This window comes from Anoplophora glabripennis, unplaced genomic scaffold (genome assembly GCF_000390285.2).
Source record: "Anoplophora glabripennis isolate ALB-LARVAE unplaced genomic scaffold, Agla_2.0 scaffold181, whole genome shotgun sequence".
Taxonomy (NCBI): domain Eukaryota; kingdom Metazoa; phylum Arthropoda; class Insecta; order Coleoptera; family Cerambycidae; genus Anoplophora; species Anoplophora glabripennis.
Genome location: NW_019416339.1, coordinates 177,163 through 193,263, shown reverse-complemented (window position 1 = coordinate 193,263; position 16,101 = coordinate 177,163). Strand labels below are relative to the sequence as shown.

General features: G+C 29.5%; 1 protein-coding gene across 3 annotated transcripts in view; it reads right to left on the bottom strand.

The window, feature by feature from the left end:
• Positions 1 to 16,101, bottom strand: part of LOC108905752 (elongation of very long chain fatty acids protein AAEL008004-like) — a 90,160-nt gene that overhangs the window by 46,099 nt on the left and 27,960 nt on the right. Inside the window, exons 1-2 of one of the 3 annotated variants that reach the window (XM_018708760.1) lie at positions 15,413 to 15,452; positions 2,278 to 2,346 (exon numbers count right to left, since the gene is read on the bottom strand). In XM_018708760.1, coding sequence (XP_018564276.1) covers positions 2,278 to 2,338 — 61 coding nt within the window. In that variant the 5' untranslated portion in view covers positions 2,339 to 2,346; positions 15,413 to 15,452. Of the gene's footprint in view, positions 1 to 2,277; positions 2,347 to 15,245; positions 15,268 to 15,412; positions 15,453 to 16,101 lie in introns of those variants that run through there. The other 2 variants (XM_018708762.1, XM_018708761.2) reach the window with 2 other exon arrangements.

The following is a 16,101-nucleotide window of genomic DNA, read 5'->3' as shown; positions in this document are numbered from 1 at the left end:
GTGTCTGCCACAAGGGGATTGTATTGGTATGAATAACTTGAGAACGGCGAATCTTAGGGAAAAAATTAAAGTCACCTTTTTTACGTATTTTGTGTATTAAAATATAAATCATTTACAATGACATGTAAAAAATGCAGTGGCGTAGGTTTTTTTGTAAGAATGGGGGTGACCCCTGTCCAGTTGTACACCACTGGTTGAACCTTTGGGGCTCATATTTTAGGGACTACTAGGCCTACTATAATACATTATCTGTACCAAATTTTATTGATATCGGTTAATAGATTCCGGAGATATAAACAAAAAATCATTTTTTTTTGACAACTTCAACACCCTGTATCTCTAAAACGGTGCCGTTCCAGACATATGTTTATAAGTCAAACACATATTATTTTAAAGAGATCTATCTGCCCTCGAAGTTTCCTGCATAAAATTCGGACCACCCTGTATACAGGGTTACAATTTTTTAATTATCATATACAGGTATCTTTCTTATTTTAAGAAAAAAGTTACAGAAATGGTTAAATGAGCAAAAATGTGCAGATTTTTATGCCTATCACGGATCCGTGATAGGGAAGATATTCGAAGCAAACCGATTTGATGTTATTTCTTTTTTAGTTGTTCTTCAAATTTTTTTTACAAAAATGCATGGTCTGATATGAAATGATAAAAGGAATCGATTTTTGCTGTCATATTAAATTTAGAAAAAAAAAGGAAGTTCTCTTTATAACGATATATAGTTTATGAAGTTTTCATAAATAAATAATCAAGATATTGAATATAATTACAATTTTAATAAAAAAAAAAGTCTAGTGGCCATGTGAAACATTTGAATTTTTCTATAATTTAATCTAATTTCTTATTTTTAATACTTTTTAACACAATAACCTTTATTTGTATAATAATAACAAGAGCAACAAGAATAAATATTTCAGAAGCGATAAACACAATACCTCTCGACATGATTCAATCTGCTACTCAGAGCATTTATGAACGAGTGCAGAAATGTATAAATAGTAGTGGTATGCACTTTGAACATTTGTGATAAAATTTTGTTTTGCTTTATCTATATTGTTTTATTCCTTGCTGTTGTTATTGTTATGTAAATAAAAGTGGCTGCATTAAAAGTAAGAAATATTAAATTAATTGATATATATGTACTTCACATCGCTACTTGACTTTTGTTATAACAATAATAATTATATTATCCAATTATACATCGTTATAAAGATAATTTCATATTTCTTCTATGAGACAAAAATTCAATATGCGTCCATAACAAAACAAAAATTAGCTACCGACCATTCAACACACATTAATACAGCACCGTACTTAGGTACAACAAAAATCGTTGTCTCACATCATTTAATAATATAAGACTACATATTTTTGCACTAAATTTTTGAAAAATAAATGAAATGCGACCAAAAAAATAAATAGCATAAAATTGGTTTGCTTCGAATATCTTCGGAACTAATCGGAATTTTCTAAATTCATAAACGAATCTGTGATCAGTATAAAATTTTGTACATTTTTTCTTACTTGACCATTTATGTAACTATTAAAATAAGAAAGATACCTGTATTGGCCAATTAAAAATTTTCAACCCTGTATATACTTCTCTAAGATATTCTTGATGACCTTCTTTATGTTTTAAGTAAAAAAAGACTATTATTGGCTACCTTAAAACCCCACTATAACACATTACATTTAAGTACCTATGTTAAAAAATGAAATGTTTCTATGTAGGTCCGTAACTGATTAAGGAGGTAAAAACTGTTCTAGAGTGCCTTGATCTCAATTTATTGTCAAACAGGTCTTATTCTACCAAGTATAAATCAGTTGTTTATGGACACTCTTATTTTATCTGTCATCTGTATTAAAGTTCTCTTACATATGGAATTTCTTTTTTTTTCTTTCGAAGATGTTTATGTCATCCATATTATATGTCCCCGGAATTCTTACAACTGTGGACAAAAAAACTCCAACTTAAACTACCTAAGGGCCTTTTAAATATCATTTTTGCGCTGTAAACGTTTTATGTTAGAAACCTTTTTTGTCCATTCTTTGAAATAATACTAAATACAAGCAAATATCAATTTCTTTCTGCAGACTTAAATAAAAGTGATTTAGAGAAGTCAGTGAAAAATTTTATCTCGATTTTGATTAAAATAAGCAAATAAGGAAAATTCAGTTTCGAATTTTTTAAACGACATTAAAAAAGTGATAACTGCTATAAATTTTCAAAATACGTAAAATATAATAGTAAAATAAACTTACCACTTTTATTATATAAAATGTCATGATATTTGTCTACCGCACTGGTCACTAGATGAGCCATGTTTAAATCTGCAAAAAACGATTAAGTATTAGTAGATTCAGACCTTGATGTTGATTCAAAGTAAATCAACAACTAAGTACAATAAAAATAGTTTAAATAACTATGATTTATCCCCAAATTGCATCAACGATTCGTAAATATAACTTTCTATTATCATCGATTACTTAAATGGAAGAATATACAGTATATGTATATCTAAATTTGGAACTCGTGAAAGAGTTATAGGTACGTATTAAAAAATACATAGTGTTCCGTTTAAAATTTCATTCCCCCCCCCCCCAGTATGAATCATTTCAAAATGGTAATGCGGCATATTCTTAATTCAAAAATTATAAATGTTAAAATAAGTACCTAGTAAAAGCGACATTTCAGTACGATAATATGTTTGGTATTGATTTGTATGTAATTCATCAAATTATGAATAATATTAAATTAGATTTAAGTCAAGTTTAGTTAAATTATGCAGGGTGTTTTTGAAATAAATGTGTTACTTGAAAAGGGTGATAGAGAGCACGAAAACGAACAACTTTTATTAAGCAGCTGATAGTCTAAATGCTTCTGTTTTCAAGAAAATTAACCATAAACCGACCCTGTGCATCTTGTGCACGTGCACGGCCAAAATGCTTCGGACACGCTACATGCGTGAGGCGCTTCTCTAATTGGCTAACGTTCCACGTAACTTCCACAATCAAGCAAATCTGATGATAGTTCTTATTTGTGTTGCGGTATTACTTAGCTGGCGTATAAAATGTTTTCTTGTTTGTATGCGGTCCGTTGCCGCAAAGGACGACAACATAACAGAAGAACAGTGCAAAATACAGTTCAAACGGGATACCGGGAATGTCCACCTCATATATGAAGGTCGTGGACGGGAAAGGTTGCTACATGTTTTCGACAACGAAGAAAACATCATCAACCTCGTCGAGGAAGATCCGACGCGCAGTACTCGCGACATTGGCCAAGAAGTTGCACTACGGAAACAATTATTACACCCCTATCATGTACAAAGGTTGAAGCATTAAATAATAATGATATTCAGCTCTGTGTGTCTAGTGGTTTCGTCATCAAATAGCACAAGATCGGAATTTTACAAGCAAGGTGCTATTTACGGATGAATGTTGAAGGAAAAATGTCGACCCTTGAACAATGTCGAGGGAAAAATGTTTATATATTTACACCAATAAATATCATAAACAATTTAATTTTTTAAAATTTATTATGAGAGATAAGACTTAATTCCTATTGTTTATCATGTTTTATTGGCTACTATTAACACATTGACTTTTTAATAGAGATAAATTGGTCTAAGTTTCCTTGAAATATCTTTAAAAATTATCTATCGTAAAATAAAACAGAAACAAATCTTTGATCCGCCATAACTGTACTAAATTAACTTGACCAAATTATTTTCACTCAAAGAATCTATCCAATCTTGACCAAACACCCTGTATACTAAGCAAGTAAAACAAAATGTATCTAATCAGTTAGCAATATTTTACTGAGTGTAAATATAGGTATTATTTTTACAAATTTAAGAAGTTAGAAGCCTATGCCACGGACGACAGAATAATACAAATAAATGTGATGCGCATTTTTGGAAATGAATGTGAAAAGTATCTAAAAGGGCAAATCAGTTATCAGATTGCTTAGGTAACATAATGAGCATATTTATAACAGTATTTATTTGATAATCAGCTGAATTTATAATTAATAAAGGTTTTTGATATGTACATCCTTTTGACTCAAAGATGTTATGAACGGTAGGCACAAAATGGTTTTTCAAAATAACACTAGCAGTTACAAACATTTAAATCAACTCGTAGGTATAATAATCAGAGTTATGTCCGAAGTTAACATCATATTTTTTAACATTTGGTGATTGGCGGTAATAACTCGATTTGATAATAAGCCGTAACTTAACAGGGCAGAGATATGATAAAATAGTTTTATAGTATAAAAGCTGTCCGTGTTAGTTAAAAATATGTGCTTATAAATAAAATGAGCCATTAAATAAATTATTTACAGCATATGGTCAGTTTCAAGTTTAATATTAAAGTTCAATCTAAAAATAAGATACAAATAATTTGAGAAATTCTGAAATTTCGCATATTTTTACTATATGTACTATGTGTACAGCAAGATACGTATTTCTCTCTTTTTATTGTTAAAGCAGCATTAGAAATTCCATTTTACTATTTTTTTATAAATAAATAAATAAATGGCGTTAAATAAAAGTTCCCTAATATAAATTCATTCAGTGTGTCCTGATTTTTCACATATGTACATAATATAATTTAAATATATTGTGTCTATACCAGGGTGTTTATTAAACATACGGTAAACATTCAAGGGGTTATTCCCTGTAAGAATATGTTGTCCTCAGATGATTTTTGAAACGTTGCTTTGTTCTTAAGATACAGAGCGAGAAAAATTTTCGACAAAACCAATTCTGATATTTTTGAAATTTTTATGTAACCGAAATAAAAGTATGATCCTGATACAAAAACCTTCCAAAGTATTCATCAACGTCTTCTTTAAACAGGCACATTGAAACGAAGTGGAGGGCCAGGGAGGCCAATGACAGTAAGGACATGATACAGGTACTTCTACTCGAAAAAATGTAAATACTTTGAATGTAAGTAAGGGACTATTTGGAATATTTTTAGGGATTTGTTGTACCCATACCACATCCAACTCGTTTTCGACATCATTTCTCGTTGAACGTTGGGGTTGCGATTGTGGGTGACTGGCTAACTGGTTCGGTATTTCTACCAGGAAGACTTATCGAAGTGTATCGCAATTTTTTGGAACAAACGCTACCTCAGTTGGTGCACCAGCGCTTTTTAGTGTGGTTGCTCGTGAGTTTTGAATAGTAACATACGGAGATCGCTGGATTGGTCGAGGTGAATCTCACTATTCGAATTTTTGTAAAACATTAACCTGCGATTTTTTTGAAAACAGTTCCATTTAAATATAGGGTAGGTTCCATTTGAAGTATTGACCCCATCCATGGAATAATTCTGTGTACACCATTGACTGCTTTCCTACGCAAATATTCTATCTCTGAGACTACCTCATGCAGAGGAAACTACAGTTTACTGAATCATTATTAATTAAATTGTTGTTACGGTCAAGAAAATAAACCATTAAGTTTTAATGACAGTATAATTAAGAATCAGTTAGAAGTTACTTAGATTATAATAACTTTTCTGCATTATGAATTATTTAAAAATAAGAAAGAGAAAATTTTTCAAAAGAAGATATCATTAGTAGTGCCAAATAATAAACAAGACATACGAGAGACAAATAAAACCCGGGAAGAAATGGAAACCGAATTCACTAACAATTCTCCTGGCAGGTGAATAGAAATGTTGCAGTTTTGAAAGAGGGTTGTGAAAATAAAAAGATTGCAGCACATGAAAAATTCTAAGATGCTCTGGGAGTGGTCTGCCCCCAAAAGAAAGGCGCTTCTCACGACCTAGTTTTATCACTAATAAATTATAAAACTGTTTACGGACTGTTTTATGGCAAAAGCGAGCTTATATTTTGTCGATGCAAACAAACGCCCTTAATGCTAAAATACAAATAGATATGTATATTGCCTCTAAAAAGTCAATACACAATTACAAACAAGCTACAAGAGCCTCTTGTATAAACCAATTATCTAGAACTTGTTTGGATTTTACAGCTGTTACGTTGTTAAAATTGCCAGTTGTTAACCTGGTTTACATTAGATAAGAGATACCTACTGAAAGAAGTTCTGTTTTTGAATTTACCACTTAACCGAATGAAAAATACTAATTCGTTTGACTTGTACTAGTTGAACTAGTGTACTTACGGTTTTTGTATTGGAAAAGTAGTATTCTCATTCATTTTGTTTAGCTTTATAGGTCAATCATTTAACGTTTACCTTTTAAGTTCGATAATTCATTACCGTGAAATGTTATCATCGCTAAATATCATTATACTCTCTTCAAAACATTTTGGTAATAGTGATTTTTATGACCTGTGGTGTTATTTAAAGTACCATGATTTTGCGGGTTGTTATAGATATACTATACATTTCCTTTGCCTTGGATAGAAGTCTGCCTTGTTATTCTCGGGCTAGAATCTGTGGCGGCGGGGCGTTATCAGAACCACTACACCCGCCCTATTGATTTCGGTTATTATTGTTAGTCCTAGGGCTACTGCGAACAGAACCGCTTTGGTTTGTTATTGTTTTAATGAAATTAATTGACAAGAAGGTTTATGCAAATTTAGCTGATTAGTGCTTTAACTTCAACTCTTTTAGAAGATATTAAGAAAAAATCAGAGGGGCCAGTACCTATAGCGTCTTTTTAATGTTATTTTTATAATAACATCTAATTTGTTTATGTAAGTTTTTACAGAACTCCCCAAGCAATAATTCTCCAATGAAGGTTATATAGATTCCACAACAGATAATAAAAAGTTCTTTAGAGTTCTTTTATTTAAAATTTTATATCTAAACAATAAACTTCTCAATTTGTAGCAAATATTGTTTATGTTTCACCTCAAATTACAATCTATAATAATCCCAAAATATTTTATGAAATCTGCTTATTCAATTACTATAGATAACATCATCAATAAAAAGACTCTTAAATAAAGAGAGAAAATTACCTTCACAGTTAATTATTAAAAAACTGACATGTTTTTTGTATATTATAAATATCCTCCTCAACAATTGTTTTCCATTCTGGCCAAGAGTCAGCAATATATACATAAAACTCTTATATCGACACCGAAACTAAATATTGTTTCTTTGAAACTATGGATTAATACATTATTCATATAAATTACAAACAGTAAAAGTGATACATGTAGGTATGTACATAATTGAATAATATAAAAAAAAATATGTCACTTCACAGACAGTGCATGATTTAGCAAAGTTCAGAATATTCATAATCGTTCCTTCAACATACTTAATGATCTCGTCATGTTACGTAAGTTTAGTAGTCTGACTTCATAAAATTGCTACTTTCTCTCGATTCCATGAAGTTATACCCGTTTTTACTAGTTTTGTTGGTATCAAAGAAGTAAAAGTTTCTGTGGAACTAACGTCACCACATTCATCGATCGAGTTTATTGTCGCATTTAAAATCAGAAAAAATCTCAAGACCTACTGCACACACAAGAAGATGAATGAATGCATTTCAGTTCAAAAGTATAATTTTAGCATTGTACTCTACAAATTTACATTTCATTTATTGCTTTTAAGATATTTGGAACACATCCTACATTTTTAATTGCATGCTTCTTATTTTCGCATTCTTGATGTAAAACAAGTCTACAGCCTCCAAATAAGCTCAAAGCAAAAGCCGGTCTCAAAATATAAGAAACGGTAATCATTTATTCCAAAGTAAAAAAGTCATTAGCATAGTTATAATTTGCGAGATTTATTAGTATTTCTTTTTTGAAGATTATAAAAAAGGTAAAAATTTTTTCTATTTACCTACTTTTGCATTAGACTACATTGCTGCTTTTCAAGTGCGTATTTCCGGCCTCATAAAATAACCTTTTAATTCTCTCTATAATCTGGAATACAATTCTAATTCTGAAATTACAAAAAAGTTTTTAATACAAAAGTTTTAGCTTTTTTATGAATTTTTATAATACAGTTATTAGAAAAAACAAATGAATAATTGAAATGACTAAATTAAAGAATTTTTTTTAAATGGAATACCCTATATATTAGCTTCGTTAAAATTTTCTTTTTTCAAAAATATATGTTACTGTTTCACTCAGGACTTTTCGACATATTTCAACTATTTTTGAAAAAAAAAACAGGAGGGAAATAATGTGAATACAGTGCGCGCCGAGTATGTTCGTTAGCCTCCCAGGTTTCCAATTCCATCTCGAGCTGCATTTTACAACATTGAGCAACGCTTTAGAGAAACAAAATCTCTTGAGACAGAAACGAAGAATTATTCCAAATTAAAAATTAGAACTAACTATATCAGCCGATTTATTGTTCCTCTTGTTGCGTTTCCACATTTTCTGAAAATGAGGTGTTATTTGCCTTAAAGAAATTGAAACCCAAATTTACAGCCGGACCTGACGGATTACCCACTTTCCTCTTTAAGGATTGTGCGCCAATATTCGCTAAACCATTATCCTTAAAGGTAGGCAAGTTTCCTATTATGTGGATATCGAGTCGAATTTGTCCAATCTTTAAAAAGGACAACAAGAGTGATGTTGAAAACTATCGCCCCATAACTATTATTAATAATCCTTCAAAAGTTTTCGAAACTCTTATATATGAAACTGTATTTTCTGAGGTAAAGTCTTCTATATTATGTACCGAACAGCATGGCTTCTTTCCAGGTCGATCAACGGTCACCAACTTAACATGTCTGTCACACTATATTTCCACGCATTTGGATAATAGTGGTCAGGTTGATGTTGTTTATACGGACTTCCCCAAGGCCTTCGATCGATTGGATCATGGTATTCTACTGTCGAAACTCTCCAATATGGGATCAACTCACTTATTTAGTCAATTCTTTCAATCTTATCTATCTCAGAGAAAATTGACAGTGGAGTATCGTGGTTTCCGATCAATGGATATTAATGCTACATCTGGAGTCCCACAGGGGTCAGTTCTCGGTCCATTATTGTTTCTGGTTTTTATTAATGACATTACGTTGAACCTAAATTGTAACGCCCTTCTGTACGCAGACGACCTTAAATTGTATTTATCCGTGGGTCATCTAAATGACTGTCTACGGCATCAATCTGATGTAGATAGAGTTAGTAACTGGTGTGCTACGAATTTATTACCTTTAAACTTATCCAAGTGTAATTCCATGACTTTCACTAGAAAGATTAGCCCGATTACATATAATTATTTTATTGGTAATAACTTGATTAGGAAATGTAGCTCTTTTAAGGATCTTGGTGTAACATTTGATACTAAACTAGATTTTAATGAACACGTTAATAATATTCAACGTAAAGCATATAGAAATTTTGGTTTCATTGTGAGAAATTCACAACAATTTACGGGAATTAAGGCAGTATCCTTATTGTTCAATGCATTTGTTCTCCCCAAACTGGAATATGCCTCTCTAGTGTGGAATTCACATTATATAGATCGCAGTAAAAGAATTGAGAACATTCAACGGAAATATGTAAAGTATTTATGGTTCAAGTCTGATGGCTGTTATCCACCACAGGGTATACCTCATGGTACTTTGCTTGGACGATTTGTCCTTAATGACCTGGCTACACGACGTATGTGTAACTCACTAATAACCCTGTATAAAATCATTACTGGATTGATTGATTGTCCGGATCTTCTAGCTGCCTTGTGTTTTCGTGTTCCCCGCTCTGGAACCCGGTTTTCGTCTTTGTTCTATTTTCCCACACCTCGAACGAATTTATTAAAGTTTTCAGCGTTGTATACAATGGTTGAAAATCACTCTCGAATGCAGAACCTTGTGGATATTTTTCATGATAATATATCCCATATTAAGAGAGTTTTTTCTAGTCATAACTTGCAATATTAATTTTTAATCATTCTTTATTTGACCTGCTTTAGGATAATTATATGTACCTATACTAGTTTTAATTGAATTTTAAAATGATTGTTTTGTTGGTATTTATGTTAGCATCTATTTTAACTTTGTCGACTGTATTTTTTTATTTAGTTCTATATATGTACATAGTGGTTATCTTTTATAATTTTTTATAAAACTTTTATAATCTGTATTATCGTTAACTGTTTTTTTACTTTTGTACTTTAGTAATCTGATTTTGTTAATGCATCAATTTTTATTAGCTATTTCTCCCACCTATTAATTGGTTTTAACTGTCAGGTGGTGTAACTTAAATAAATAAATAAATAAATAAATATTACTATATATTTTCAAGGTAAGCAAATATTCATTCGAGGTTTATCATGGTAAATTCAAATATTAAATTATCGTAGAAATAGAATTATTAAGTATTATTAAAAATTATTGTAGAATTATTGGATTGTAGTGGTCGTTTTTAAATGACCTGGGCATTGTCTCCGTCTCAAATTTGAGTTTTGTTTGTTCACTTTGTGCTTTTTGAATTGTTTAATTGCAGTGATCGACGGTGCACTGTAACAAATATTTTCAGCTTTATTATTTATTTCATTTAGTCAAAAATACCTTTTAAGAAAAAAATTTTTCTGCAGTTTTTGTTAAATTTTTAAAAGAATTACATATATTTTACTATTTAAACCATCTTACCCAATTCTGAAATCAACACATATTGAAATTCTGACTTTAATTTTGCATTACATTATTCAGAAGCTTAAATCTCACAATCAGTTAACACTGATTTTCTAATAGAGGTAGGTAACATATGCCCATAGACAAAACATATGCAACAAATTTATTTAACTGCAAATTTAGCAAACGAGTGAAGTTTATTTGCATCAGAATACTTTCAAGAATTCGATAAATGGACCCTTAGTACAAAACTGAAGTCAATATTTACAGTAAATACAATGAATAAAGTTTCATAAAACAATCAACAAAAGAAATATGGCAAAAAATAAAATACTGTTTACGGTATTCTTAGAGCATTCTCTGTGATAGGTAAAAAATAACAAATTCATATTCGACAACACAAAAAACTCCCCCATAAAGAATGTCATTGAAATATTTTTAAAAGCAACTGGACAACCTCTGAGTTACCACACCAAATTTTGAATTAAATACATTTTCTCTTTGCAATTTTGGTAACTGGTGGTTTGGTGGTTTTGCTAACTTTGGTAATTCAAGATTGTAATGATGCTCAGATTTTAAACAAAATTATTTATTTGCGAAATTTTTACTGTTTGAAATATGTATGAAATAACGATATCACCTAAAGTTCATAAGTGCAGGAAAAATATAAAGCCGGAAGAGAAATATGTATTTCTATGACCTGTGGTCAACTTATTGTATAGACATCTACATAATATTTAATATATAATTATTATTTACATACATATCATTCAATTCAATAACTGTTAGGTACGTTAATTTAATTAAATGAACGTCACATCATTTTGAAGACAATAGCTTTTAAGCGGAAAATGTAAATTAACCACATTCTTTGATAAATTTGTCCTTGCTTGGTTATAATTTAAATCAAGACATGCCTCTATATTTCCACAAATAGTTCATATGATTAGACAACGGGTTTATCATGGCCATAGTATACAAGGTGTCCCGGTACTTGATACAAAAAAGTCGAGTACAAATAGAAAACCCGTAACTTGTTAATGAAGGCCCGTATGAAAAAAAAATTATATAAAGAACTGATATTATTTTGACCTCGTCTATTTATACTCGCCTTTTTTGTCTCAAGTACCGGGAGACCCTGTATATGTTATTACCTAATAAAAAAATACAACAATTTCGGAAAAAGTAGCATATCTAATATTGTAGAAGTTTATTTTGTCAGTCATTTTAAACGTTTAAAGATCTTGTTTTTTCATGGGTAAAAAGAGAAATAAAAAAAATACTACACAATAATGAATATGTAGGAGGCAAAAAAGTAGAGATTAAACAAAAGTGCATCTACTACTTCCACTATGTTACCAAAATTTAAACATAACTGTCTAGATACATCTTATACAGTTGATTCCTGAACTATGGGATGATGGAAAAAAGGTTCATTTTTATACGAAAAAGAACCTTTCCTTGCCGTGCAAATATTAGGGTGAATTTTTACCTTTATTAATTCAGTCACGATTCAATTTCATCAATTAATATATCCATTTGAATAAATTAATGTATACTGTATACTCTTAACAATTATTTCAACATTCCCTTTCTTGGACGCCGTTAAGTTTTTTGGGACAAAAATTACCTGAGTAACAACCTAATTAAGTTCAAGATCTTTAGAAAATACCAAAACAGTTAACAGTTATTTAATTATTTTGCACATTAGATAAATAGTCTTACAAATACAATTACAATACAATTCAAATAGGTGACCACAAATATGTGTTAATATATATTTTATTACCCTTTTGGTATGCCATTAAAATTTCAGGAAAAATTCCGTTACTTTTACTTAACTATTAAAATCCAACTGAATATTATTAAGATTCTATTCCGATTTTAGTAATTATTATATAATTATTATGTAAATAAAAGAATCATAATATCGGGTATAAATATTAAAAAAAACTTGCATTAAAGTGAGACAGTAGGTATATCCAAATGCTATTGCCAAAGCAAAAAAAGATTTCCGAAATTTTGTGTATATATTACATTTTATATTATTTAGATATTATGTAGGTATAGGAGTTAAGTTGAAACAGGAATTATTTTGTTGAACTAAATCAAATTTTCGCTTGATATGGAATTAACATAGTTTACTATTAAATTATTAAAAGTATATACAATAATTTTTAAAAGAATATGGCACCAATGATATTTAAAAAGCTTATGTAGAGCGAGGACAATCCGATTTTTTATATCATTTTTAATCTTAAAATTGGGAAACAGCACCGAATGCCTTCCTGACAATTTCAAAAAATGAATTCGTACCTATAAGATTTCTAGTAAAAAACCAAAAATATTAAATTAACAGTATGTAGCAAAATGAGTGGAAAAAAGGTTTAAAGACGAAACATGTATACACCTACAAGTTTTTCTATACATTGGAATAATATTTTTAATAAAACTATAAAAAATTATATACTTTTATAATGTCTTTTTTGTATATTTCCTTAGTAGATTTATTGTGAGAAGAATTTATTATAACAGTTAATGATTGAAAAAAGAAACTCGTTCTTTGAATGGAAGAGGCAAAAGACAGATTAACATGTTAAATAAAATGATTACCTCAACACAAAGCAATTTGCTTAGTTGTTTTGGCGCCCAACAATTTCACACAATTAACAGTACTACAATGGTACAATTTTCTTTAATCAAGTAAATTTCGGCGGTCGTATGAGGAATTAGGTAAAACAGATTTAGTGGACTTCAGCAGATAAAACTAAGTTTACTTATGCGTAAACAAATGACAGGAGTACATTAATTTTTAATATATTTTTGGATGCACAGTTAAATAAAACTATGCTGAAAAACAGGAAAAGTGGTTAAACAATTTTCCATACTTCGATTACAAAAAAATATAAAACAACTCTTCGCCGTGACTAATTAGTAATCAGGTAGCATAACATTAATAACAAATCTGTGACAGAGTGAAAGTTGTTGCAAAATTCCAAGGAAAGCTTACACCGACCGCATTGCAAGACTATAAAAATTTAACTATAACCGATCACATACCAGTTAAATATTTAAGTTTAAGTTTTTTAAGGACAGTTTTGCCTTTTGCAAGTTATCTTAACCATATATTTTTTCATCTATAGGTCAAAATTTTAAATCGAGATTTAGAGAAATATTGAACATTTCAGTCAATTAAAATATGACAAAATACAAAATCCGTATTTCCTAAATACATATATGCATTTTGTCTCCCAAGCTTCAAGAGGCTTTACCACCAATTTTCTTATTTTAGTTGGCATAATGTAGGTAGGTATAAGCAAAATCGAGAACATTGGCGATGTCGAACAAGATTATTGTTTGTTTTTTAAAATGTGCTTTCCGAAAAATGTATTATTATTATTCCAAAATGCTATTAAAATTATTATTGTAATAAAAAAATCTCAACACCTCCGCCACTGTGTATGATGAAAAAATATTAATCCATGAAATTATTCAATTGAATCCATGAAATTATCAATTGATAATAATGTGAAGACCTGTGCTTTTCCATTTGGATTTGATAAGCCATTCTGAAAAAAATATATAAAAAGTAGGTTTTTGGTAGTGCATCTTTGACAACTTTTAACTATTCATTTTCGAACCCGTGTTTATAGAAAATTTTATGCTCTTTTCCTATTTTCTGTTTCGTCGTTAACCTATCTTTATATAAATGTTTTTATTAAATACAAATATGTAGTCAAAAATATAACAAGCACTATGGCATTATGCAAAACAAACTTTTTAATATTAAAAAAAAATGGACAATATTAGTAGAAGTAATTTTTAAAATATGGAATTTTTAGTTTTAGTTTTTAATATTGAAAAAAAAAATTAGACGATATTAGTAGATAAGTAGTTTTAAAAATATGGTATTTTTAGTTTTAATTTAATTACAGTCATCGCGATTTACTTCTACATATAATAAAATTTGATTTCATATCGTATATTTGTAAAATTTTAAAATACAAAAAAAAATTAAATCGAAAAAAAAACATTCCATTCTAGAACCTGTCTCATAAATTTGCATATTGAAAGACAATTTTTTTGGGAATTTTTTGAAGAAACAAAACGCCACCCTTTATCAAAAAAACACTTTTTTGGTTTAAAAATCAAACAAACACTCGAAAAACTGAAATTATATTATTTTTATACTTTTTTTTATAAAAAAGTTTATATCTTTAGTCTTCGCCAAGTTACAGCTATTTGAAAATTTTTCAAATGCTCATAACTTCTTGAGGGGATGAAATAAAAATTTGAAAACATTCATGAAAACTACTCTAAATGGGTGTTATATAATACCAAAAAGTCAGAAAAATTAGAAATGCTCCGGTCAGGACCTCAGTGATTTGGGTTGGAATGCCCGATATGAAAAATCCTTACTAGTTTTCGCACGATGGGATGAATGAATTAAACCTAAAACGGAAGCCACAACCTGATTTCATGATTTATTGTCTTCAAATTCTCCTTAGGATTTAACAGTTCGTTAATTTAATTACAAATAGCTTTATCTTGAATAATTAATTATTTTATACAATTTATTATAATTAATAATAAACTTATTCAAGTTCTTGACATTGAATCTGCATATGAATATATTTCAGATTAAACTAGGTAGAAAATTAAATTGAGAACAAGAAGCTCACCGGTTCAGATGTAACTGGATTTTACTCTATCCTAAAAATTCAAATTATGAAAAGTACTTTACCCTCTTTAACATAATAACAGTTTATTATCTTAAATGTTAACAAAGTGGCAAGATAAGTGGTTTCTAAGCAAAAGAGAAATAAATAAAAACAAAAAATGAACTTACTTGTAACAATATTACCGACGAAATGGAAGAAACAAATGGACGTACGCGCAATCGTGATAAATACTTATATATAGGTTGACGCAATATCACCATATTGTACAAAAGAATGTTGACTTAATACGCTTTTCTTGTTGTACATATGTACATCCATATAATGTTTATAATAATTAATTATAAGAATATACATATGTAAAAACAGAATAACGTATAAATAATTTTAAATTGCCTGGTATTCACAGTTGTTAGTAAATTTGATAAAAATTATTGGATAAGTACACACATTTCTACTTAATACATAAAAGTCATGTCGTTTTCAGGAATCTGGAACAAGGATAATGTATACAGCTTATTATGCCAGCAATAAATTCCTACATCACAAACTTTATTATCTTGTTCAGACATCTAAAGGATAAAATAATTCAATTTTATAATTCAGAAGTACCTATTTATTATGTATATTATACAGGGTGATTCACAACTTATCCAAAAATATTTGGGAATAGATACGGTATGAGAAATGCAATCAATATCGTAAAAAAATTTTTTGTAAAATACTTCCGAGAAAAAAATTGTATTGTTGTAAGTTTTAGTACATTCAAACATTCATAGCTGGATAACTGTAGTCTCTAGCATCAATCGCAATACTCGTGGCCTCAGCGACTCCGAATACTGAAATCCGATTTTACAAT